Genomic DNA, 25,903 nt, shown 5'->3' on the forward strand with positions numbered 1-25,903 from the left:
TTATAATTGTCCTCAATATCTGCTATTGTTCCTTTTAGGATCAGTAGTTAGCTGAATTGGTAAGTTACTGGACCTCCACATGGTAGATCTGGGTTCAAATCCCCCTTCAGACTCTGATTATTTTTTCTGCAACATATAATTAAAGAATACAAACATTACATGGAACATACAAAGAAAATGTAGTTTATCATGCACATTACCTGTAAATGTCATGCAAAATGTTCACTTTATCTTTACTAGTTTTTCATAATATAGTTGTATGAGAAAAATGTAAAAGGAGCCACTTTCAGGAGTAAACCACATGACACATATTAACCTTATATAAAGATTTACTACAAAGACAGTGGTAAATTATATTTTTTTTCCAGTTTTTTCCATATGGTTTCACATACTAGAGTTTGAAAACCACTGGTATTAACAAATTTGAACTGGAGGGAAGCTGTATTCTCTACTATTTGTATGTACATAGGCCTGTCACAATGACCAAATTTGAAGTGTGATATGTTTAAACCACAAAAATTATTCTAAATCTACTATATTACTAAAAATCATGAGCTGCAATAATCAAACGGCAGAATCAAACACTTTACTACTTTGCATCTGTAATGAGTTATAGAAGTTACAAATTCTACCATTTACACCTTAAATTGTATCATATAGGCAAAAAATAATAATAATAAAAATCCCAATAATGCAAAGAAAATGTGTGTGTGATTTGATCTATAACTGGCCAGTCCCCATCCGTTCCTTTTTACTGTATGCATGTTTAGTCCGGTTTATGGTTTGATCCTGTGAATGGTCCTGGTCTAGTCCGGGTCTAGTTTCTCGGGGAAGTAGGGGTCGTATCAGATCTTTCATATGTCACCATGGGAGCGTTCACACAGAGAAGGTGGAGTGAGCCAGTCTGAGGCAGAGGTGACGATTCTGGTGGGAAACAGGGCAGGAGAGGGCACCCGTGGGACCACTGTAGAGGGATTTGGCAGTTTTTGTTTCAGATGACATCACAACATTCTAATATTTAAAGGTCCTCTGTGTAACATTTCCATCAGATGCTTTTCTTCATATAGATGTTTTGTCTGGAATGTTTCACAGTAGGGGTGTGCAAAAATATTCAAATATCAATATATTGTATCATTTAATGTGATGTAGTATCGATATCGTGGGCTGCTGTATCAATATATCGATACAGCAGCCCAGCAGTAATTTTTTGTATATTTTACTCAATTATTTTGTTACACTGCTACAGTTTTGTTGCTTGTTTAGAGGAAGGAAACTCTTTTATCTTTTATGTATCATATCGCGGCCTATGTAGGCCTCTAATGATAACAGATTTTGCAGGACAATTAATTGACCAAGAATTTATTGCGATAAATGATAATATTGACATTTTGAGACCAATTTCAACTAATATAATGACCATGGAATAAAAATGCTAATACACCCTTCAAAGATCAATAAACTTGACTTTCTAAATAACATTTAACACAGGAACTGCACAAGAACCAAAAACAACAGGTTTAAATAAAACAGACTTGTTAACACAGGACTAGCCTAATGTGTCTGGCTCACAGCGAGGACTTGATAACAAAAATGCACTTGAATAAACCACTGTTGAACTAAACGCAATCAAAATATTAAATAAAATGGATTATTAAGTCTCTGTAACAAAATTGCTCTTCAAAGTGGTTTTAGTCATTGACTTACATTGGTATATTTTGTCTTGTCTCTCTGTGGCTGCTGCTGTGAGCCTCGTCATTTTGGTCTTGAAGTGTTTGTATTAACCTGCGACACAGGATCCTGTTTGACTATGAGGGAGTCTCTGTCCTGTCCGGTGTCGTGTCGGTGTCATGTGAGATTTCAGTGGATTTCGGGTTCTCCCAGGGGTTAGGCTAGTTCTGTCGCTTGGGTTTGGGTTTATGTCGGCTGTTGGGGTTTGAGACATTTCTTCTTGTTGTTTTCGCGCTCGCTGCATTTGACACATGTGGCTGTTGAGACGTGTCCCGCTCACCAGTGTTGATTCGGCATCGTGACTTGTTATGGCACACGGCGATGAATTGTTTTGTCACTCTGACACTGCACAGACAGTGGCGCTTTCTGCACTCAGGCTGCGCGCACATCCACTGTGTTGATAAACACAGCACATGTTGTCACTGATTGTCGTTACAGACCTAGGCCTATGTATCGAGGTATGTATCGTATCTTTAACTTCTTGGGTTCTTTTTAAAGACAATGCAGTAAAGTGTGTTTACCTTGTTGAAATGCTTCGGCTGCTGCTGCTGCATCTTCAAAACTGTCACCGGTGTTGGTGGTGACGTGTCGTATATCAGCTGTTGTTACTTCCTGTAGGCGCCACGCCTCCCGTCGCCCGGTGTCTCTGGAGGAGGGTGTCCCAGGTGTGTGAAAGGAGGAACGCGCCATCATCACGGTTAATGTTGTCCGTGCCTCGTTTCCTGATTTCACCGTCCTCCTTGATCCAGCGTTTGAACTTGTTGTTTTCCGATCCAATGATCCGAGCCCCGTCCCAATCCAGAATGTGGTTGTTCCTTTTACAGTGTCTGATATGGCAGATTTTAGGTTTTCCTGTTCTGCTTTGTCTTTTTGTGTTCTGGTGAGTCTCCCTGACGTTCCCTTCTCGCATTCCTTTTGGTGTTCCTTTTTTCGGATGTGAAATGCCCGGCCTGTTTCCCCTATGTATGATTTATTGCATGATTTGCATTGACTTTCGTAGATGGCATTGCATTTTTGTTCTTGTGGGATTTTGTCCTTGGGGTGTACGAGCTGTTGGCGGAGTTTTGTGTCTGGTTTTACTACAGTGCTAATGTTGTGTTTTTTCATGGCTCTGGATGGGTTCGGTTATACCTCTGATGTTCGGTAGTGTGACTATGTTTTTGTCCTGCTGCATTGTGTTGGATTGTTGTGTTTTTTTTCCGGGGTTTGTTGGTTTTATTGATAACTTGTTGTCTGCCTTTGTTTATGGCCCAGCTGGGATACTGACATTGTTTGAGTGCTTGTATGATGTGTCTCTCCTCTTCCTCCCTGTTGGTGTGGTCTGTGATGAGTGTGGCCCGTTCCAATAATGTTCTTACTACTGAAAGTTTGTGTGCAGTGGGATGTTCTGAAGATGGCTTGCAGCTAGCAGCCGAAACATGTCAACAAGGTAAACACACTTTACTGCATTGTCTTTAAAAAGAACCCAAGAAGTTAAAGTATATAAGAAGACAAAATGAACATCTTTTGCTTAATGTATCGTATCATAGCCTATGACCTCTATACTGTAGCTAAGATATATTTTTATTACTTTATTTCTATATTTTATTTAATTTTGACTTATACATGTACATTTATATGATTATTAGAGATGTATAATAATAACAATAACCAAAATATTGTGATATTGTATCGTCAAAGTTCTCTCAATAATATTGTGGACCATCACAAGATATCGAATTACTCTCTTAGTCTCTTTTCTTAAATGAAGAGTTATGGTGCAGCCAAAAGAGCGAGGGAACTACATAGACCATGATCCTTTGCTCCATTTCAGTGCAGACTACATGAATAAATAACAGTTCTAAGCACTTTTAAGTCTTAGTTCTTTGGATTAAGTCTTGTCAATGCATTTTAAGAGGAAAAAATTGCATATTCACAGTTTTGTTAACCTCCACAAAATATCACAATAAATATTGTACCGTGAGATGTATATCGTGAGAATATTGTACCGAGAGATTTGGATATTGTTACGTCCCTAATCGTGAGCCTCCCCACCATATCATGAGCTTTCCCACAATATCACAATAAATATTGTACTGTGACGTTCATACCATGATGATATCGTATTGTGAGACTTGAACATCGTTACACCACTAATAATTATAACTTATTTGACACCAGTCTCTTGCTATTTTTGCTACTTATTTTGAATTTATGATTACCATTTATATATTTGCTATAATATAGTGTGATGTGTGAGCTACAGTGTCATTTCCCTTGTGGATCAATAAAGTTTGTTTAAGTCTAAGTCTGCGTTCCTCTCACCAGATGTAGAGGTGGGAGTAAACTTGAACTTGTTTACAATATTTTAATTGTGTTTTGTTTCATTCACTCAAGTTTGAGGAATCCTGCTTTAGTAGTCTATCTACATCTCCAAAGTTCAAAATGCCCTTTTCCACCTTGTGACGTCACATAGTGATTGTTTTCAAGTAAAGAGCTCCTTTTACCTTTAGTTCATTAGAGACTGCCATTCCAGGGCTCAAATGATCCTTCTTTACCTTCTTTTTGCGTACGTTGCTACCCGTGGGAAACTCATGCAAAAACTTGCTGTGGACTTTGGTAAAATGGTCTTTGGTAATCTGGTTTGTACAAATGCGTGTAATCCATGAAAGTTTTTTTTAAAATGACAAATCAAACTTGACTGCTAAATGTAGATAGATTTTTGGAAATCCATTTGCAAACTACTCAAAATGAGGCAGCGAGTTACCGGTAGCTTATGAGCTATAGGTTGGAGACCCCTGGATTAAACGTATCTATCACGAGGGAGACCAGCAGGTTACAGCACTACACTACATTATAAGTCAGATCTGTGGAGAGTCACCCCTATTCACAGGAGGAATTAATGTATTTTGAGCAATAGAAACAACTGTAATGAATAAATGCTAGATGGGCATGTTTAATGTCATACCATGGAACATTTAAGGCAAAGCAAGAACATCTCCATGGAGACACACAGGTAGTGAACCCTCCACCAGAAAAGTTGCACAGTGCAAGTTATAGTTCAGATCTGTGGAGAAGTGGGCCAGTTCACAGTAACAATGCATGTTTTAACTGTAGGTTTGAAAAATCCAAACATCTGTAATGTAATAAATACAATACATATTTGTTTAATGCCATACTGTGGAGCATCCCAGGCAAAGCAGTAACATCTCCATGGAGACTGCTGACTGCTTCCATCAGAAAAGTTGCGTAGTCCACCTTTAAATTTTCCATGTACCCAAAAGAAATCTACGGAGATCTGTGTCACTTGCGTGTAGTTTGATTTTAGAGACATTTGTCCTCGTGCTTGTCCTTCACACAGTGGCTTTATGAATGGGTAATGTCCGTGGGAACAGTCTATCGTCTGGACTCTTCAAAGGCACACTCCGCTCACACGTCTCCATGACAATTCCATGGCACACTTCTCACTCCATCTCAGTCTGTGCTCTCACCTCCACGTGCCAAATATCCCAGAAGGTTCTGGAGTGTGCCGCTGGAGAGTGTGGGAGCGCAGGGGTCATTAAAGACGACAATGGGGATTCTCAGGAAGTGTCAAATCCCAATAAACTGTCGGCCAGGACCTCAGACAAGGCACTGGTCCCATCTCGCGACTTTAAGGAGGTCTTGAGTTCCGCTTAGGGCTGCAGGATTATTCACAAATCGAATCAATAACGCAATTTGAATGGTTGCAAGATTAGCAAACTGAAAAGGTGCACTGCGTAACATTTCTAGTGGACGGTCACCCACCTGGTTGTCTCCTTGGAAATGTTGTTGCTTTGTTTAGAATGTTTTGAGTCCACAGTATATTAAATACATCAATATATATATTAAACTATTAAACTCTATCACAAGAGACAAGCAGCCTTCAGCACTACGCCACATTACAGTTCAGATCTGTGGAGAGTCACCCCATTCACAGAAGGAGTTATTGTTTCTTTAAGCAATAGAAACGGCTATAATGAATAAATGCTAGATGTATATGTTTAATGGAACATTCATGGAACATTCCATTCAAAGCAAGAACATCTCCATGGAGACAAGCAGGTAGCGGACCCTCCACCCCAAAAGTTGCGCAGGGCAACTTTCAGTAGCCTAATATGATTTCTTCTTACTATTTCCATGTTTACATGAGAGCTTTACATGTGAGTTCCTATTTTTAACCAATCTGATCCCTGCCAACTGTAAAGAGAGGCATAAATTGTCTCGGTTTTTTTTGTTTTTAGGTTTTTATTTATTTAATTACAGAAAACACAAAGAAAGTTTTCTTTAATTACTCAGTTGTTTCACAATTTTATTACAATGGCCACAAAATGTCTGGCTCTTTGCTGATTAACTGATGCCCAAACTCGCTCTCCCAGGGTTTTTACGAACCGTCTAGAGTATTTTGATTCCTGACCTAGTCGCTGGAAAGAAATTAAATTAAAATAGGCTTAAAAAGGAGAAATACTATGAGAGACTTGGGCTCTTTAACATATTCTTGTTGACACCTTTAGGCTTTGAGAATGCAAACTCCTCAAACGAGCGGCACACTTCTGTCTTTCAATATGCTAATGCTAACAGTGTATGCTAATATTCTAATTAGGGATGGGCATTCGATGAAATTTTATTAATCGATCGTCGGGTGAATTAACGATAGATTTTCGATTAATCATGAACGTTTTTATAAAATAAGTATCATCATTATTATTCCTATTACTAATCTGCATAAATAAAGTCAACTTTACCATATAAACTGTAACAACTCTAGAGCCACATCAATCCGTTTGACATTATAATGTGTTTATTGCAGCTTTGCGCAAGTAGAAATGAAACTTAAAATTAGGGGTGTCAAATTATCGCGTTAATTGCAATTAATTAATTAGTCATATTTAGTGCTTTGTTTTTTTATCACATTAATCTTATTTAATCTCTAAATTTACTGTTTCTGTACACGAGTTGCCTTATTATAAAATCTGTTCTTATGTGTTGTTAGGACACAGTCCCGCACTGTGCAGTCCTGCTCCACTCGCTCCCGCAAAGAATTGTAGCCTAATTTTCATTCCCGTGCTCGCCGCATCTGCGATAAACCTGCACACGTCTGATTTCTGAAAACATCGCGACACACACAGAACAAACTCACCTTCACCATCAACATCCTCTGTCACAGAGAGAACATCTATATTCCACTGAGTCGTGTCCTTTAGTAGAAGCTGAACCGCATCAGCGACACAAGAGTGTTTTTTTTTTTTCTTTGCTTAGTTTATGCAAATTAGCCATGTGGTTTTAAGTTTTGTTTCTGCGCAAATCTGCATTAAACACATTATAATGTCAAACGGGCTGATGTGGCTCTAGAGTGGTGATGGTTTATATGTTGTAAGGTTGAGTTTATTTATGCAGATTAGTAATAGTAATAATAATGATGATATTTATATAAAAACGTTAATGATAGTATGGAAATAATGTAATAATGAATTTAAATGAAAATACCTCAAGTTGAGGCTTTTCTCAGCAATTTTTAGGTGAGGATAAAAAAGAGATTAATTAGATTAATTAATTACAGATCATAATTAATTAATCTCTCAATTTTTTAATTGCTTGACAGCACTACTTAAAACCACATGGTTCATTTGCATAAACTAAGCAAAGAAAAAAAAAAAAAACGCTCTTGTGCGCTGATGTGGTTCAGCTTTTGTGGGACTAAAGGACACGACTCAGTGGAATATGAGTGTTCTTTCTGTGACAGAGGGATGTTGATGCTGAAGGTGAGTCTGTTCTGTGTGTGTGTTGAGATGTTTTCAAAGATCGTACATGTGCAGGTTTAGCGCAGCTCTTTATGTCGCAGTAACCGGGATTCTGCGTTCACATGCAACATGACGAAACTGGGACACAGATGTGCATAAAAACACACTCATTCTCCAAGGAGGTGCCAGAGCCCAAACGTGGGACTGAGGCCACAACTCCAGTGTTTGTGCTGTCAGACGCTGATTCATATCTACGCCCAGAAACCTACGTTCAGTTTGTCGATTAGAAATGAACATAATCGACGAAATTTTTAATGATCAGTTACAGATTAGTCGACTGATCATGCCCATCCCTAATGCAAATGCAAACAGTGTATGCCGATAATGCTACTCGAAGCATGTGGGGAACGTGCTTTGTTGTAAATGACCTTACATGAAGAAAAATACAAAAGTTATATAGATCTATATCGACTTACCGCTGAAGAAATAATGGATGGTGCATTTTTGGGGTCAGTTTGTCATTTTCCTTTCAATTGTGGGGAGACTTTTTCTTATTTTTCTGCATTAAACCTGTTAAACCTGTAATTTCTATGTAGAGAGAGACGATTTTGAGCCGATACTTTCCCTTTTTAGAGCAGCAGATATCAGTTTTAAATCTCCTGCACAGAACAATATTTCATTTTAGCCGACCAGCTTCCTTAAGAATACTCATAAAGCTTTATTTGAACACTAGAATGTGAAGAGGTAGCTGTAATAAACATGACTATACAGCTCTCTCGAAGGGTTGTAGTAAAAAGCGGGTTTAGGGGTTAAGGTTAGTTACTGCGGGTGAGTTTGTAGTCGATTTATATTCCATCAACCAAAATCTCGTCAGAGCTTATCGACCATGAGTTGCTCTGGATCTGTACTTCTACAACTGATTATAGTTTCTTTCTTTTTGTTGCAGCTCATCCAACTTTGTTATTCAAGTTCATTGTGATGTTTCTCCGTAGCAATTGATCATGATTCAAAATTTGTTATCGTGATTAATTGCCATAAGGATAAATTGGAAGTTTTTTGCCTATCCCTTAGTGTTGTCACGATCTTAAAATTTCAAACTTGATTTCATGAACTCAGTACCGATTCTGATACCACAGTGGTAATTAAAAACTCTTTCTTTAGACAATAGAATGTGATTTTCAACATTAAATCATAGTACTTTCTTTTCTATTCCCATGTGTACTTATATGTGTGTAACCATTCAGTAGTCCAGGTAGGTTCCATAGTGGTTTGTGGCCAGATACTAGTCTAGTTGCTCTTGTTTTGATACAACTCAAGATCATTCTAAAGACATTCAGGAAAGGTTCATGTCTAGGGGTGTGCAAAAATATTGAAATATTGGTATATCGCGTCATTGAATGTGATGATACAGTAGGGATGTAACAATATCCAAATCTCTCGGTACAATATTATCACGATATGCATCTGACAGTACGATATTTATTGCAATATTTTGGAGAGGTGGATATAATTGTAGATAGGACACTTTTTTGCTTTTAAAATACCCTGACAAGATTTTGATGTGAATTATTACCATAATAATCCCAAGAATTCAAGTAAAAACATGTTTCTTCATGTTGTCTGCGCTGAAATGAATCATGGGATATGTAGTTCCTGATGTTTATTAGATATTGGTACTATAAAACAATGCATTTAAGTGAAGGATTTTGTAGTTTGATATATTGTGACAGCCCACGATATTATTGTGAGACTTCTGACGATACAATATCATGATATTTTTGTTATTGTTACATCCCTATGAAACAGTATCAATATCGTGGGCTACTGTATCGATATATCAAGACGATCTAGAGATTTTTTTAAAATATGTTTTACTTAATTATTTTGTTACAGCTACAGTTTTGTTGCTTGTTTAGAGGAAGGAAACTTCTTTATGCAACACATTTGACATATTCACTGTTTTAATGATTAAAATGTTTGGGTTTCATATGAACTTTGCACAAGAAGTGGTTTAACAAAGACTTTTAGTATCACAGTCATGATTTTTTAGCCTTCATTTTTATTTAACTGTATTGAATCAATTTGAAATATATCATATTGAATCGTATCAAATGGAACGCTCACTGTAACGAGATATGTATCGTATCGTAGCTTTTTTTTAGTATCAGTACATTCTCAGATGATTTTCTAGTTTTGCTGCTAGTTTTCGTATCGGTTAGTATCAGATTTCCGATACTTTGACAACTGTACTGCCCCCTGAGGGTCCGGACTGTGGGAACCTGTGCTCCTGTCACTCTCAGACACTGGGTCTCACTGGAGGTGTGAACATGGCGCTAATGACCCTCTTCACACCTCCGTAGAAAAGAACTACCAACAGCTGAGCCCCACCTCTTCTCCAGGAATGTCAGATTCAAGGGCCCATACTACGCCGTTTTCTGACCTATATATATCTATTATGTAGTTTCCTCATCACAAACAGACCTGGAGTTGTGTTTTGTTTCATCCACACATGTTTAACAGACAGTACAGTTTGCTTTGCTTATTTTAAGATTAAATTAACATTAATGAGATAAAATGGAGACAGATTTATAAAAAAAACATTGATATATATGGTTATATATAGTTCAGTCATTTCATCCCTGGACTTTCCAATCTCTACTGAACTAAAAGTTAAAAATAGCTGTTACCTTGAAAACTACCTCTTCATGACATCACAAGGTGGAACAGAACATTTTGAGCTTTGGAGATGCAGCCAGACTAATAATAAAGGATGACTCAAACACGTGAATGAAGTAACTCTAGGTATGTTTTTGAGGAGGTAACAACAGTAAAACCAGGAGTAACGCGTTATATAAAAGTAAGGAATTACTGTAGTTCATTGCTTTTTGCTGTAATGCAGTAATGTGGCATTACAGGAAAAAAATTGTAATATTTTACTCGGTACAAATGTGAGTATCGCGCGTTACAATGCTTTTTTAACCTGGATTGAAGTGGTGGGTTTTTCTTCATACAAATTTGCTAAAATCACTGCGATATCAGCAGTGACCGTGATCGTGAGGGGCTGTCCTAGATTCCAAGTTTTAGTCCAAGATTAGTCGTGGTTTGGTCCTGATTTAGTCTTGGTTTAGACCTGGTTTAGACCTGGTTTAGAACTGGTTTAGACCTGGTTTACTCCTGGTTAATTTCTGGTTTAGACCTAGTTCAGTCCTGGTTCAGCTCTGGTTTTGTCCTGGTTTAGTCCTGGTTTAGTCCTGGTTCAGTTCTGCTTTAGTCCTGGTTCAGTTCTGCTTTAGTTCTGCTTTAGTTCTGGTTCAGTTCTGGTTCAGTCCTGGTTCAGCTCTGGTTTAGTCCTGGTTCAGTTCTGGTTCAGTTCTGGTTCAGTTCTGGTTTAGTCCTGGTTTTGTCCTGGTTCAGTTCTGGTTCAGTTCTGGTTCAGTTCTGGTTCAGTCCTGGTTCAGTCCTGGTTCAGTCCTGGTTCAGTCCATGGTTCAGTCCTGGTTTAGTCCTGGTTCAGTCCATATATGGCACAAAAGTGCAATAGTAATGTAATGTTTTACATTTTAAATGCAGTAATATTGTAATGTAACAAATTACTGTGAAATGACAATAACATAATAACACATTACAGTTTTAAAGTAACTTGCCCAACAGTGATTACAAAGTGGCTTAAAGCTCACAAGAGTCCTGCTTGGAGTCTGATTTTGTCTTTTTGTGTTTGTGTTTTGCAGTACTTTTATAGTTTGACAAAGACTAGACCTGTCAGGATAACAAATTTTGAAGTTGCTGAAGTAAATATGGATAAACAAAAATACAACTAATATTATCCCACTGACACACAAACCCAAGAGCAGATGTTTTGCACCAGGATTGTCAGAAGTATAGAAAATCAGATACTAATCAAAACTAAAACTAATATCAAAACTAGAAAATCACACTGTTGCCAAATGAGAGGAATCAGTATTGAGTAGGCTGCAATATAATGAGTAACTAATTTATCTGTGGACTATACACAGACTCCACAACATGAAGAGTGCTCAGAGGACACATCTGCTCAGTGGAAAATGTTTCAAATGTGTGATTTTAATGAAAGATTTACTGTACAAGTGTAACTGATCAAGAAGTGTTCAAACTTTTATCCTGGTCAGTTAGTTTAGTTTCATTTTATCCCTGGAATTGTCCTGTTTTGGTCCTGGTTTAATGCTTGTTTAGTCCTGACTCCTGGTTTAGTTCTGCATTAGTCCTGGTTTAACCCTAGTTTAGTCCTGCTTTAGCCCATGTTTAGGCCTGGTTTAGTCCTAGTTTAGCCCAGGTTTAGCCCAGGTTTAGTCCTGCTTTAGTCCTGCTTTAGTCCTGCTTTAGTTCTAGTTTAGTCCCGTTTTAGTCCTGTTTTAGTCCTGTTTTAGTCCCGTTTTAGTCCTGTTTTAGTCCCGCTTTAGTTATAATTTAGTCCTAGTTTAGTCCTGCTTTAGTCCTAGTTTAGTCTGGGTTTAGGCCTGGTTTAGGCCTAGTTTAGGCCTGGTTTAATCTTTAGTCTTGCTTTAGTCTGGGTTTAGCCCAGGTTTAGGCCTGGATTAGTCCTGCTTTAGTCCTAGTTTAGTCCTGCTTTAGTCCTAGTTTAGGCCTGGTTTAGGCTTAGTTTAGGCTTGGTTTAGTCTTTAGTCTTGCTTTAGTCTTGCTTTAGTCCAGGTTTAGCCCAGGTTTAGGCCTGGTTTAGTCCTGTTTTAGTCCTGCTTTAGTCCTGTTTTAGTTCCGCTTTAGTCCTAGTTTAGTCCTGGTTTAGTCCTACTTTAGTCCTACTTCAGTCCTGCTTTAGTCCTGCTATAGTCCTGTTTTAGTCCTGCTTTAGTCCTAGTTTAATCCTGCTTTAGTCCTAGTTTAGTTTAGTCCTGGTTTATTTGACAGCATGAGTACTGGGTGTAATTCTGCATGAGGTCAGTAGGTGGAGCTCCACACCAGAGGCTGTTTGGATTTAGACGCTCATCGTGGGCTTTGAGAAGGAGCAAAAACACACTTGAGATCTTCTTCTTCTTCTTAAACACTCATTAAAGACACTGGTCAGAGTTTGTACCGGTCAAACATTTGAACTACTTTTCTTTACTGCGGCTCATCATCATTACCTGATTATAATGTTTCAGTTTGTTATTTCAGGCTTTATTACAAAAAAAAAAAACATACAAAAAAAACATTAAGGACAAAGTTTCATTTTAACAGCCACCTTTTATTTTTTAATTCAGTAGAGATTTTCAGTTCCAGGCCTGAAATGATCCAAATTAGAGAAAATGCAAATCCAGTGCAGAGAAAATATCGGAGACAAAGATCGAAGCAGTTTTCAATATTTTCACCGATATCACCAATATTGGGATTACGATATTTTACGATATTCTTTTTAATGTCTTTGTTTTGTATTGTTTTTAACACGAATTTTGTTGTTTGTTTGCTTTATTTTCCAGATTCCAGACGAGTTTGATTCAGGTGAGTGCTGTTTTTGTTTCTACATTTTGACCTTTTGTGTGTTTTATTTTCCAAAAGGTTCCACAAAAGTCCAATCTGCTGAACGTCTGCTTATGTGTTTTTCAAAAGTTGTAGCTAAACCTCGCGCCGGGCCTCATACTGTGTCTTGCTTAAGGACACAACCACGTAACCTTAATATTAAAGGTTGCATTATGTGACACATGACATTAAACAGCTCTACTTGTATTGAATTAAAGGTGGTTTTATTACTCAGAAATACCTTGAGAAACAGACATTCTGACTGTGACCTGTAACTCGGTCCAGTTTGGCCTCCACATAAATAGAAAGATTTAATAGCATTTGAATAGATTTTGACTGAGCCTGCACCAGAAAAGTTACACAATGCACCTTTAAAGACTTTAGGCCTAGGTAACGTCTTTTTATCTAATGCTGTTTTTTTTTTTTAACATGATGTCAGTTTTATCCAGGGGAGTCGACAGTGGGGGGGCAGAGGGTTCTGTTGTCCCGAGCCCCAGAGTCTTATGGACCCAGAATTGAAACCACTGCTTATTAATGAATATTAGATAACCCTTTGTCCTGTCAGTCATCATGTCATATCTGTCTTGTTTTTATTACGACCCCCTGTATGTAGCTGAGGTATATTTTTATTACCGTATTTTCCGGACTATAAGTCGCTCCGGAGTATAAGTCGCACCAGCCAAAAAATGCATAATGAAGAAGAAAAAAACATATATAAGTCGCACGTTTTGGAGAAATGTATTTTATAAAATCAGAGACCAGGAACCGACATTTCATTTTGAATGGCATAGTAAGACTTTTTTTTTTTTTTAAGAAAAAAATTATAAAATTTTTCATTCTCACGGTTGTTTATTTTGTACGATCATAAACGATAAACCTTTGTGTCTTCTTTATCATTATTATTAATTTGTACGGCCATAAACACAAACCAAAATCCTCACTTTTTTCATTCTCATTAGTGTTTATTTTGTACAATCATAAATGATAAACTTCTTCTTTCTTTATCATTTTTATTAGTTTGTACAACCACAAACACAAATGTATTTGTGCATGTATGTAAATATGTGTTTGTGTGTGTGTGTATGTGTGTGTATAGGTATATATATGTATGTATATGTGTATGTACATACATATGTATGGAAACAATTGCGGTTGGGCACATTAAGGTTTTTAAACTTCAACCTGCTCCTTTTGAGCACCAGAAATGATCCCGTACATGTACATGTACATACCCTTATGTTTGTCATGGACCTTGCTCAAACTAAAATAAAAAATGACATGAAATGAAATTTCGTAGCAGGAGCTGGTGATACCTGACGTTAACTCTGTCAGTGTTCAGTCAGAGGGTTGAGTTCTGAGATTTGGATGTAGCTCTGGTGAGTTCTGTGGAGCCTGTACCAAATGTTCTTCTACAGACTGTATATGGGATTCAGAAGAGAACAAAATAAACATGAAACTTTCTCTGGTATCCATATCTTCTGCAACTGTTGCAATGGTACTCATTTACAACGGACGTCAGGAGAACTGACTCAGATTTATCCACTACAACATTCAGTAGAATGTGGCATTAGACTTAGACAAACTTACTTAATAACAGTTAGCTAGCCAAGCGCCTCCACACACACAACCCAAAGAGTGTAGCCTGTGACTTGTGTTCAGAATGGCAGCAGTGCTGCAGACTGGATGAGGCTGCAGGAGGATGCCATCGGTGTCGGGGCAGACTTCACACTGGGGTTATGTGAGACAGATGTCATTCTGGCTCGATCAGATCTTCTTTTTAAACGGATTCGGATACAGATAATGCTTCTGTCAATATTCCCCCCTCCTCCTCCTCCTCCATCACTGCTGTCCTGCTGCTTATCAATCAATCCATCAATCAGTCATCTATAAATCCATACATCTCACCCGCTTTCACTGTTAGGCTCATCCTTCACCCGCCCACAGACACCGGCTTCAGCTCACACTATTGATCTCCTCTATGGCACCCTGGGACCTGAAAGAGACCATATTACCCCATTTTCAAATCTCTTATAATGTTTCCTCATCAAAAACATACTTTCGAACAGAAAACACTCTGCTCCACCTTGTGATGTCATGTGGTAATACAGGAAGGACTCCAGTGCGTTTTTAAACAATATTAATCTTCTGCTCTTCTATCAGAACTTCAGGGCAGTTTTGATGTTGACATTGTAACCCAGGTTAATATGGACAAATTTGGTCAATAGCGAATATTCCAACGGCGACGAGTCACTAAATGCGTCACGCGCACGCTCGCACTTTCATTAAGTCACCTGCTCCCCTCCCTCCATACACACCCGGGAGTGAGGCGAGACAGGACGGCTGCACAGGTATGGAGCTACCATCACAAATTTTCAGATTTTTTAACATCGGTTGTTCGCAAAATTATGCTTATTATGCAACGTTTCAGGAGCCCTTACCGCTAATATCGATGCCGAAAAGACCAAATTAAATGATAGCGCAGCGCAAAGGAATTGGCCAGGTGATTGAGGTTGAGAAAACCATCCCGATGGCGAGCTGAACCCAGGAACTTTGAATTCAACGAAAGACACTTCAACAGCTTCTACGGTCGGGTAGGGGCTGTTGCAGCCAGTCCACTCCCGCATCATACCTACTCAACCCGTGTTTGGACAATTACACGCACACACCCTGAAGGACTATAGGTACACTTCTACACGAAGTGCGGACATTAAATTTCACCCTTTGGTTTTTGACAATGATAAAGGACATTAACAAAGTGCCTTATCCACCACTCCTGTTTCCTATTGTTCACTTGTATTAACCAAATGTGAGGAAATCTGAAGAGCATTGTAAATATTGTAAATATTGTATATATATATATATATTTCACTTTTCGATATAAAATACCAACCATATCTCTGTAGTTTGTTGTGCTTTTTACTGTTTCCCTACCTCCCAGAGAGCCACAGCCTAGCCTTCTGTTTTCTAGCCCGTACCTACACCAACTCCACCCCTTTGTCCCTTGCATACCCCTTCTTGATATGCTACAACATCATCAAGTGGAACAGAGCATTCTGAGCTTTGGAGATGGAGCTTGTAGGGATGGGCATTTGATTAAATGTTCTTAATCGATCGTCAAATGTTAATCATTAACATTTTTATATTAAAATGATCATCATTATTATTACTATCTGCACTACTAATCTGCATAAATAAATTCAACTTGACGACATATAAACCGTAACCACTCTAGAGCCACATCAGCCCGTTTGACATTATAATGTGTTTAATGCAGATTTGTGCAACTCTCACAGAAACAAAACTTAAAACCTCATGGCTAATTTGCATAAACTAAGCAAAGAAAAAAAAAACAGCTCTTGTGTCGCTGATGCGGTTCAACTTCTGTCGGACTAAAGGACATGACTCAGGTGAATACAGGTTAGTGTGATCATATTTGCGTTTGTCAAAACCAGGACACCGTACGGGGGGAGGGAGGTGGGGCCTTGTCATCGACATTGAGCGACTCTCACCTGGCAAAACTTTTTCATGTTTTTCTGGGTCCTGGTGCTTTGAGGTCCCTGGCACCACCACTGGACACTGAAACATATGTGCTGCTTTGTACAGTGTGCACACGGTCTCCCACTTGTCTCGACCGGGATGGAAAACGGCGAATTTCTTGAACAAGTCATTGTCAAATGTGCATTTGTGCTTCAGCATGTTGCAGGCTGTCTGTCTGTTTGTGTCAGCTCGCTCCTTCTGAGTGCAGAGAGCTACGAGAGCTGCTCAATTTAATGTCCCATTTAAAGGTAATGAAAACCCGAACATTTGCATTTGCACGTTTTGACATTATTTAAAAACAAAACAAAAAAAACGGACGGCCAGGACAGGACGTGGAAAAAAGGACATGTCCAGCTAAAAACGGACGTTTGGTCACCCTACACTACGCACACAACCTATATTTGGTTTGTCGATTAAAAATGTATGTAATCGACAAAATTCTTAATGATCAATTATCAATTAATTGACTAATCATGCCCATCCCTAGTAGGTAGACTAATAAGCCAGGGTTACTCAAGCATGTGAATGAAATAAAACACAACTCCAGGTCTGTTTTTGATGCAGTAAGAACATTCTAACATGACTTAAAGCTCATAAGAGTCCATTTTGCGTAATATAGAAGCTTTAAGGGCGCACTTTCTCCACTGCCAGGTGTTGGATCAAACCCCAACAGAGGCTGGAGTGAGCGTCGTAAAGTTACAGACAGCAGACTCAGACTTACAGTTCCTCTGGGAGTTGTTTTTTTTTAAACGACGGTCGGACAAATTCACTTAAAACAACAGGACTGATGAGCCGCCCACACCGACGAGTATGGATGAAGTCATTACACAGCAGACAAACCTAAAGACCGATCTGTAAACGAAGCCAGGGTCATTAAAAAGCTGCAAATCACTAAGGAACACACTCGGCTCCTGGTTTAGTCCTGGTTTAGTCCTGGATTAGTCCTGGATTTAGTCCTGGTTTAGTCCTGGTTTAGTCCTGGTTTAGTCCTGGTTTAGTCCTGGTTTAGTCCTGATTTAGTCCTGGTTTAGTCCTGGTTTAGTCCTGGTTTAGTCCTGGTTTAGTCCTGGTTTAGTCCTGGTTTAGCTCAACCTGAAAACAGAACAAAAATAAAACATTAAATATAAAATGTTTTAGTCTCGATTTTAGTCCCTGTTTTAGTTCTGGTTTAGTCCTGTTTTAGTCCCTGTTTTAGTCCTGTTTTAGTCCTGTTTTAGTCCTGTTTTAGTTCTGGTTTAGTCCTGTTTTAGTCCCTGGTTTAGTCCCTGGTTTAGTCCCTGTTAGTCCCTGGTTTAGTCCCTGTTTTAGTCCCTGGTTTAGTCCCTGGTTTTAGTCCTGGTTTAGTTCTGGTTTTAGTCCTGGTTTAGTCCTGGTTTAGTCCTGGTTTAGTCCCTGTTTAGTCCTGGTTTAGTCCCTGTTTTAGTCCCTGTTTTAGTCCTGGTTTAGTCCTGGTTTAGTCCCTGTTTTAGTCCCTGTTTTAGTCCCTGGTTTAGTCCCTGGTTTAGTCCTGGTTTAGTCCTGGTTTAGTCCTGGTTTAGTTCTGGTTTAGTCCTGGTTTAGTCCCTGGTTTAGTCCCTGTTTTAGTCCTGGTTTAGTTCCTGTTTAGTCCCTGTTTTAGTCCCTGGTTTAGTCCTGGTTTAGTCCCTGTTTTAGTCCTGGTTTAGTCCCTGTTTAGTCCCTGTTTTAGTCCTGCTTTAGTCCTGTTTTAGTCCTTTTAGTCCCTGGTTTAGTCCCTGTTTTAGTCCTGGTTTAGTTCTGGTTTAGTCCCTGTTTTAGTCCCGTTTTAGTCCTGTTTTAGTCCCTGTTTAGTCCTGGTTTAGTCCTGGTTTAGTCCTGTTTACCTCAACCTGGAAACACAACAAAAATAAAACATTAATTATAAAATCTTGATCTGTTTCTATACATTCTGTGAAAATTTGAGGTTATTTCAACAAGAATTGCCAAAATGATTGACCTTGAAACGGGCCCATATTCCACTGGTTTGTGAACTGTTCTACTCTAGTTTCTTCATCACAAACACAGCTGGAGCTGTGTTTTGTTTCATTCACATGTTTAACACACAAACCCTGCACATTTACACTTTCTCAAACAGAAAACACTCTGTTCCAATTCTGAACATAGTTATTATACTTTAAAAAATCATTCACTTTTACAAAATGTCATAAACATAGTGGTTGTATCGGGTGTTGCTCACTGAGGTCCTGTTTTGGCCCACGTTGGTTTGGTTCAATCCTGTCGTAGTCCTGTAGTCCTGGTCGTAATTCTAGTTTTAGTCCTGGTCTTAGTCCCGGTCATAGTCCCTGGTCGTAGTCATCATCTTAGTCCCTGGTTGTAAAATCCTGGATTTAGTCCCTGTTTTAGTCCTGGTTTAGTCCTCCTTTAGTCCTGGTTTAGGTCACATTTCAGTGTGAGGTTTGGCCCTGTTTTAGTCCCTGTTTAGTCCCTGGTTTAGTCCCTGGTTTAGGTCTCATTTCAGTGTGAGGTTTGGCCCTGGTTTAGTTCTGTTTTAGTCCTGGTTTAGTCCTGTTTTAGTCCTGGTTTAGTCCTGGTTTAATCCTGCTTTAGTCCTGGTTTAGTCCCTGTTTTAATCCTGCTTTAGTCCCTGTTTTAGTCCCTGTTTTAGTCCTGGTTTAGTCCCTGGTTTAGTCCCTGGTTTTGGTTTAGTCCTGGTTTAGTCCTGGTTTAGTCCTGGTTTAGTCCCTGGTTTAGTCTTGGTTTAGTTCTCATTTGAGTGTGAGGTTTGGTCCTGGTTTAGTCCCTGTTTTAGTCTTGGTTTAGTTCTCATTTGAGTGTGAGGTTTGGTCCTGGTTTAGTTCTGGGTTAGTCCTGAAGTCCTTGTACCGGTCCTGGTTTAATCCTGCTTTAGTCCAGTATTATTAACCCTTATTGACTTGTTTTAATTCCTTTGTTGTTGGTTTTGAATTGAGCTCAAAAGAACTCTGCTCAAATAAACGTGCTTCAGTGAAATGACCTTCGGGACCCCCAGGACTTCAGGGACCGAGGCCAGCCCAGGGAAGGTGCTTAAGGACGGGGTAAAAGTTCACGACTCCCCTGGGACGTCCAGCGGAGCTCCACCTCTGCTCCGCTCTTTCCAATAACATCAACAGCAATTACATCAATTAGTTAAACTGAATCAGCAAGATGTGATAATGGACAAATGTAACAAAAGACTCACCCTGGAAATACTGAGTTTAGATCAGCTTTAGACCGGCTTTAGACTGGGTTTAGACCGGCTTTAGACTGGCTTTAGACCGGCTTTAGACCGGCTTTAGACCGGCTTTAGACTGGGTTTAGACCGGCTTTAGACTTTAGACGGACTTTAGACTGGGTTTAGACCGGCTTTAGACCGGCTTTAGACTGGCTTTAGACCGGGCTTTAGACCGGCTTTAGACTGGGTTTAGACCGGGTTTAGACCGGCTTTAGACTGGGTTTAGACCGGCTTTAGACCGGCTTTAGACTGGCTTTAGACTGGCTTTAGACTGGCTTTAGACTGGCTTTAGACCGGCTTTAGACCGGCTTTAGACTGGGTTTAGACTGGCTTTAGACTGGCTTTAGACTGGCTTTAGACTGGCTTTAGACTGGCTTTAGACCGGGTTTAGACTGGGTTTAGACTGGCTTTAGACTGGCTTTAGACTGGCTTTAGACTGGCTTTAGACCGGGTTTAGACTGACTTTAGACTGGCTTTAGACTGGCTGGCTTTAGACCGGCTTTAGACCGGGTTTAGACTGGGTTTAGACCGGCTTTAGACCGGGTTTAGACTGGGTTTAGACTGGCTTTAGACTGGGTTTAGACTGGCTTTAGACCGGGTTTAGACTGGGTTTAGACTGGCTTTAGACCGGCTTTAGACTGGCTTTAGACCGGGTTTAGACCGGGTTTAGACCGGCTTTAGACCGGGTTTAGACTGGCTTTAGACTGGCTTTAGACTGGCTTTAGACCGGCTTTAGACCGGGTTTAGACTGGATTTAGACCGGCTTTAGACTGGGTTTAGACCTGATTGGTCCTTGTTCAGACTAATTTTAGACAGGGTTTTGTCCTGGTTTGGCCCTGATTTAGTCCTGGTTCAGAATGGGTTTGGACTTGGTTTAGACCTAGTTTGGTCCTGATTTAGATTAGCTTTAGACCGGGTTCAGACCGGGTTTGGCCCTAATTTGGTCCTGATTTAGACCAGGTTTAGACCAGGTTTAGACTGGGTTTAGACTGGGTTTGGTCCTAGTTTGGTTTTGATTTAGACTGGGGTTTAGACTGGGGTTTAGACTGGGTTTAGACTGGGTTTAGACTGGGTTTAGACTGGGTTTAGACTGGGTTTAGACTGGGGTTTAGACTGGGGTTTAGACAGGGTTTAGACCTGGTTCATCCCTGGTTTGGTCCTAGTTTGGTCCTGATTTAGACCAGGTTTAGACCAGGTTTGGTCCTCATTTAGATCGGGTTTAGACTGGGTTTAGAACTGGTTTGGTCCTAGTTTGGTTTTGATTTAGATCGAGTTTAGACCGGGGTTTAGACAGGGTTTAAATCTGGTTCAGCCCTGGTCTGGTCCTGGTTTCACTCTGGTCTGGTCCATGTTTAGACCTGGTTTAGACCTGATTCCACCCTGGTTTACACCTGGTTCTGTCCTGGTTTAGACCTGGTTAAGACCTGATTCTGTCCTGGTTAAGACCTGGTTCTGTCCTGGTTTAGACCTGGTTCTGTCCTGGTTCTGTCATGGTTTAGACCTGGTTTAGACCTGGTTTGGTAAATGTATAGATACTGTCATTTAAGGTACACTTTTAAAAATATGCCCTGAGAATGAAATTTCATTGTAGGTATTTTTGCACTTGACTGAGTCATGATTCAAGTTCTTAAAGTCCTAGAATAAAATAGTTTGGTCCTGGTTTTCTCCGGGTTTTTTCCCGATTTGATTCACTATGGAACCTACCTGGACCACTGAGGGATTTCTGTTTTTATTATACATTGTGGTATCGGAATCGGTATTGTGTATCATCGAAATGTTGATATCGTTACAGCACTAGTTTGGTCTTGGTCTGAAGACTTTGGAAGGTTTTGGAGTTTGGTAATCCCCATTTGCCCCCTGCTCTGTCTCCTGACCCCTCCTCACGTTCTCGTTTTAACCCTTTGTTTTCAACATTCTTTGCATTTCTGCCCATTCACTCCTTAATGACTTTTGCTACCGCCACCGTCTGTTCTCATTGTTTTTACTTCTCTGCCTTTTGACGAACGTTTGGAGGAAAAATGGCTCAGAGTCTACATGGGTTTAGCAGGTTGTGGTTTGGTAAATATTTGGAAAAAATCTGGAATTGCAATTTTTCCGACAAGCATTGTGATTAGATTTGTTTTAAATTTGCATTGGTAACTTTTCGGTTGGGGGTCCGTCACTTTCTTGTTTCTGTGAAAATGTCATTGCTCTACCTGGAATGTTCCACAGTATGGCATTAAACAGCTCTACTTTACATTTACTCAAGTGGTTTTATAGTTCAAAAATAGCTAGAAAAACAGACATTCTGACTGTGAGCGGGGTCGCCTCTCCACAGATCTGACCTGTAACTTGGTCTGGTTTGGTCTCCATGGAGATAGAAAGGTTTAATACCATACTGTGAAAACTGTAGTATTAGTTTTAGGCCTGGTCTTAGTCCCAGTTTTAGTCCTGGTCTTAGTCCTGGTTTTAGTTCTGGTCATAATCCTGGTTGTATTTCTAGTTTTAGTCCTGGTTTTTGTTCTGGTCGTAATCCTGTTCGTAGTCGTAGTTTTAGTTTTAGTCCCTGGTCGTAATCCTGATCATAGTTCTAGTTGTAGTCCCGGTTGTAGTAGTCCCGGTCGTAGTCCCGGTCGTAGTCCCGGTTTTAGCCCTGGTTGTAGTCCTAGTTGTAGTCCTAGTTGTAGTTCTAGTTTTAGTCCCCGGTCATAGTCCTGATCATAGTTCTAGTTTTACTCCTGGTCTTAGTCCCGATTGTCATCCCTGTCATCATCCTGGTTTAGTCCTGGTTTAGTCTTGGTTTTAGTCCTGGTTTAGACCTTGTTTAGTGTCCAGCAATGAGTGGAATTATCGAAAAAAAGAAAAGAAAAGGGGAATATAGCCCAAAATGTGAAAACAGGAACAGGAGCCATGTAATCCATTTTAACAAAGTAACTGTAATCCAATCACTGTAACTGTAACTGAATACAGTTACTCATCATTTGTACGCTGATTATGTAACTCTGGTACATGTAATCTGTTACTCCCCAACACTGAACATGGCAAAAGGAGAAATTGAAGTTGTCAACTGGATGAAAGTTTATTTGGTCGAATGGTCGGTTAAACTTTTGTCCAGTTTGCCGTGGAGTCGACCTGGACGACTGAGGGATTTTACACAAATCTTGAACATTAGAACACGGCTAAAAGCTCCTAAGAATAAATTTTGCATAATATGGGACCTTTAACCAACCTATTATATTTAAAATTACCATAACAACATTTACAGCACTGAACACCAGTAGTGGCCTAGTTTGAGTTTTTTTTTTTTTTTTTTTTTTTTAGATTTTCTGGGTAACTTCCGAGAATCTCCCTTGTTTTTGATGCTTCCTGCCGGAGTCCGGAGGCACCGCAGATCTGAGCATGTCTGAGATTCCATTTAATGCGCTGTTTTTCATGTCCTCTCCTTCTGTAACGGTCGCTCTTTTCTTTCCCTGGGGCCCTTCGCAAACGCCTGCTCTGGGTGGTCCCTCCTGTACCCCCCCGTCGGCCCCTGACCGGCCCCTCTGATGTGGAAACGGCTTGTTTTCGGATCAAATGTTGCGCACGGTGACATCTCGATCTTAAAGTGTCAGTATTACGACGTTTTCCGATCTACGGTAAAACGTTGCCTCGTTGCAAACAGAAAAAAACAGACCTGGAGTTGTGTTTCGTTTCGTTCACGCACGTTTAAAACACAAACCCTGGCTGAGTTCTTCGCTCAAACCACCTTGTGATGCAATGCGGTCATACAGGAAGTGCTCCACTGTGTTTTTAAACGTCCGCAGACCTTCACTTGGATCATTTCGGCTCTGGAATTGCCAATCTCTACTGAACTAAAAGGTAAAATGTAGCTGAAAACGACCTAAAGCTAACTTGAAAACTACCACTTGATGACATCACAAGGTGGAACGCAGCATTTTGAGCTTTGGAGATGTAGACAGACTAATAATAAAGGGTTGCTTAAACATGTGTGAAAGAAATGTGTGTGTTTTTTGAGAAGGTAACAACATAAATTTTGCATAATTCAGGACCTTTTAAAGAGCGTTTGACTCGTTTTCATGTTCTTCTTTTTCATATTCTAATAATTAAACACTGCTCATGTTTCACTTCTCGTTTTATAGATTAACTATTCGGCCTTTGGTCTAAACCCTGACCTCGAAACAATCAAAAGAGGTGAAGGGTGAAGCTCAGAGGGCTACAGGAGAATCTGTGTCAAACAAACTACTTCCATTTTATGCTAAATACATCTTAATCTGTCTGAAGTACTGGTTTGGTCTGGGTTTAGACCGGGTTTAGAACTGGTTGGGGCCCGAGTTAGACCTGGTTTAGTCCTGGTTTAGTCCTGGCTTGGACCTGGTTTGATCCTGTTTTGATCCTGTTTTGGTCCTGGGTTATTTCTGGTTTAGTCCTGGTTTAGTCCTCGTTTATTTCTGGTTTAGTCCTGGTTTATTTCTGGTTTGGTCCTGGTTTAGTCCTGGTTTATTTCTGGTTTGGTCCTGGTTTGGTCCTGGTTTAGTCCTGGTTTATTCCTGGTTCGGTCTTGGTTTGGTCCTGGTTTAATCATTTAACAGTACAAGTCCTCGCAATTATTCACATGATGTAATTTACTCGTAAAAAACATACCAGCAGTTGTTTTGTTTCATTCACACACACGTGTTTAACATAAAAAAAGAAACAGTTATTATAGTTTATTTATTTATGTTCTTTCTCTTAAATGGAAAACAATCTGTCTGTTCCACCTTATGATGTCATGTGGTAATTCAGGAAGTGCTCCACACCTTCACTAGAATCATACAGATTGTTTCAACCGTGGAATTGCCGACCTCGACTGAACTAAAGGTAAAAGGAGCTGTTGAAAACTTGACAAACTACCACTGCATGACATCACAAGGTGGAACTGAGAAGAATATTTAGAGCTTTGGAGATGTAGACAGACTAATAATAATAATTGAACACAACTCCAGGTCTGTTTTTGAGGAGGGAACAACATTCTAAACATGACTTAAAGTTAGCTGTACATGGGGCTGCATTGTTTTCTGATTATCCCACATTATTGTTATTATTTTTATGATTACATTTGTATATCACGTCATCTAATTGATAAAGTCTGTCCGACTTTATAATGATGTTGTAATGACTTCCCAGCACCTCCACATTTCTGCGTTCCGTGACCTCCGGAGCAGCCGTCGGTCTTTATGGGAAGCTTAGTTAAATTAGGCGCCAAAAAAAAAAATCAATGCTCTTTTATTTATTGGCGGCTTCCTGTTGATCAGATGTGGCCCCTCTCGCCCATTACCTCACCAATTTGCATTAGAAAAGAGCCCCTCCTCCTCCTTTTCTTTTTTTTCTCCTCCTTCATTTTCACTGGAGCAAAACACCAGATCATTCCAGGCGTTTCTGAATTCTTCCGCATCGCGCGGGCCCCATTTCTACGAATATAATCACGGCCCGGCGTAGCGAGATAAAGAACGTGCAGTTTCAAATAGCGTTGGACGTGTGTGGGAGAATTGGCATTGAAACGGTTCAAATGCAGATGTTTGAATGCGACATGGTTCTGGATCATTACTGGATCTATCTGCACCAAACACGAACTAGTACAAAGTTTGGCTCAACTTTATGATAAATATTATTAAAGGAACAACATTTCCATTTAGACGAGCAGTGTGAGCCTGGTTTAGTCCTGGTTTAGTCCTAGTTTAGTCCTGGTTTAGTCCTAGTTTAGTTCTGGTCTAGTTCTAGTTTAGTCCTTGTTTAGTCTTGGTTTAGTCCCAGTTTAGTCCTGGTTTAGACCTGGTTTAGACCTGGTTTAGACCTGGTTTAGACCTGGTTTAGACATGGTTTAGTCCTGGTTTAGACGTAGTTTAGTCCTTGTTTAGTCTTGGTTTAGTCCTGGTTTAGACCTGGTTTAGACCTGGTTTAGACCTGGTTTAGTCCTGGTTTAGTCCTGGTTTAGTCCTGGTTTAGACCTGGTTTAGTCCCTGGTTTAGACCTGGTTTAGACCTGGTTTAGACATGGTTTAGACATGGTTTAGACCTGGTTTAGTCCTAGTTTAGACATGTTTAGACCTGGTTTAGTCCCAGTTTAGTCCTGGTTTAGTCCTGGTTTAGTCCTGGTTTAGACCTGGTTTAGACATGGTTTAGACCTAGTTTAGTCCTAGTTTAGTCCTAGTTTAGTTCTAGTTTGGTCCTGGTTTGGTCCTGCTTTA

General features: G+C 39.7%; 1 protein-coding gene across 1 annotated transcript in view; it reads left to right on the top strand.

Annotated features, from left to right (window-relative positions):
- Positions 1–25,903, top strand: part of timm50 (translocase of inner mitochondrial membrane 50 homolog (S. cerevisiae)) — a 73,374-nt gene that overhangs the window by 26,257 nt on the left and 21,214 nt on the right. Inside the window, exon 4 of the mRNA XM_020920489.2 lies at positions 12,917–12,938. Within this exon, the coding sequence (XP_020776148.2) occupies positions 12,917–12,938 (22 nt within the window). The remainder of the gene's footprint in view (positions 1–12,916; positions 12,939–25,903) is intronic.

Source organism: Boleophthalmus pectinirostris, unplaced genomic scaffold (assembly GCF_026225935.1).
Source record: "Boleophthalmus pectinirostris isolate CB_2022bp ecotype Guang Dong unplaced genomic scaffold, ASM2622593v1 HiC_scaffold_9, whole genome shotgun sequence".
Classification (NCBI taxonomy): Eukaryota; Metazoa; Chordata; class Actinopteri; order Gobiiformes; family Gobiidae; genus Boleophthalmus; species Boleophthalmus pectinirostris.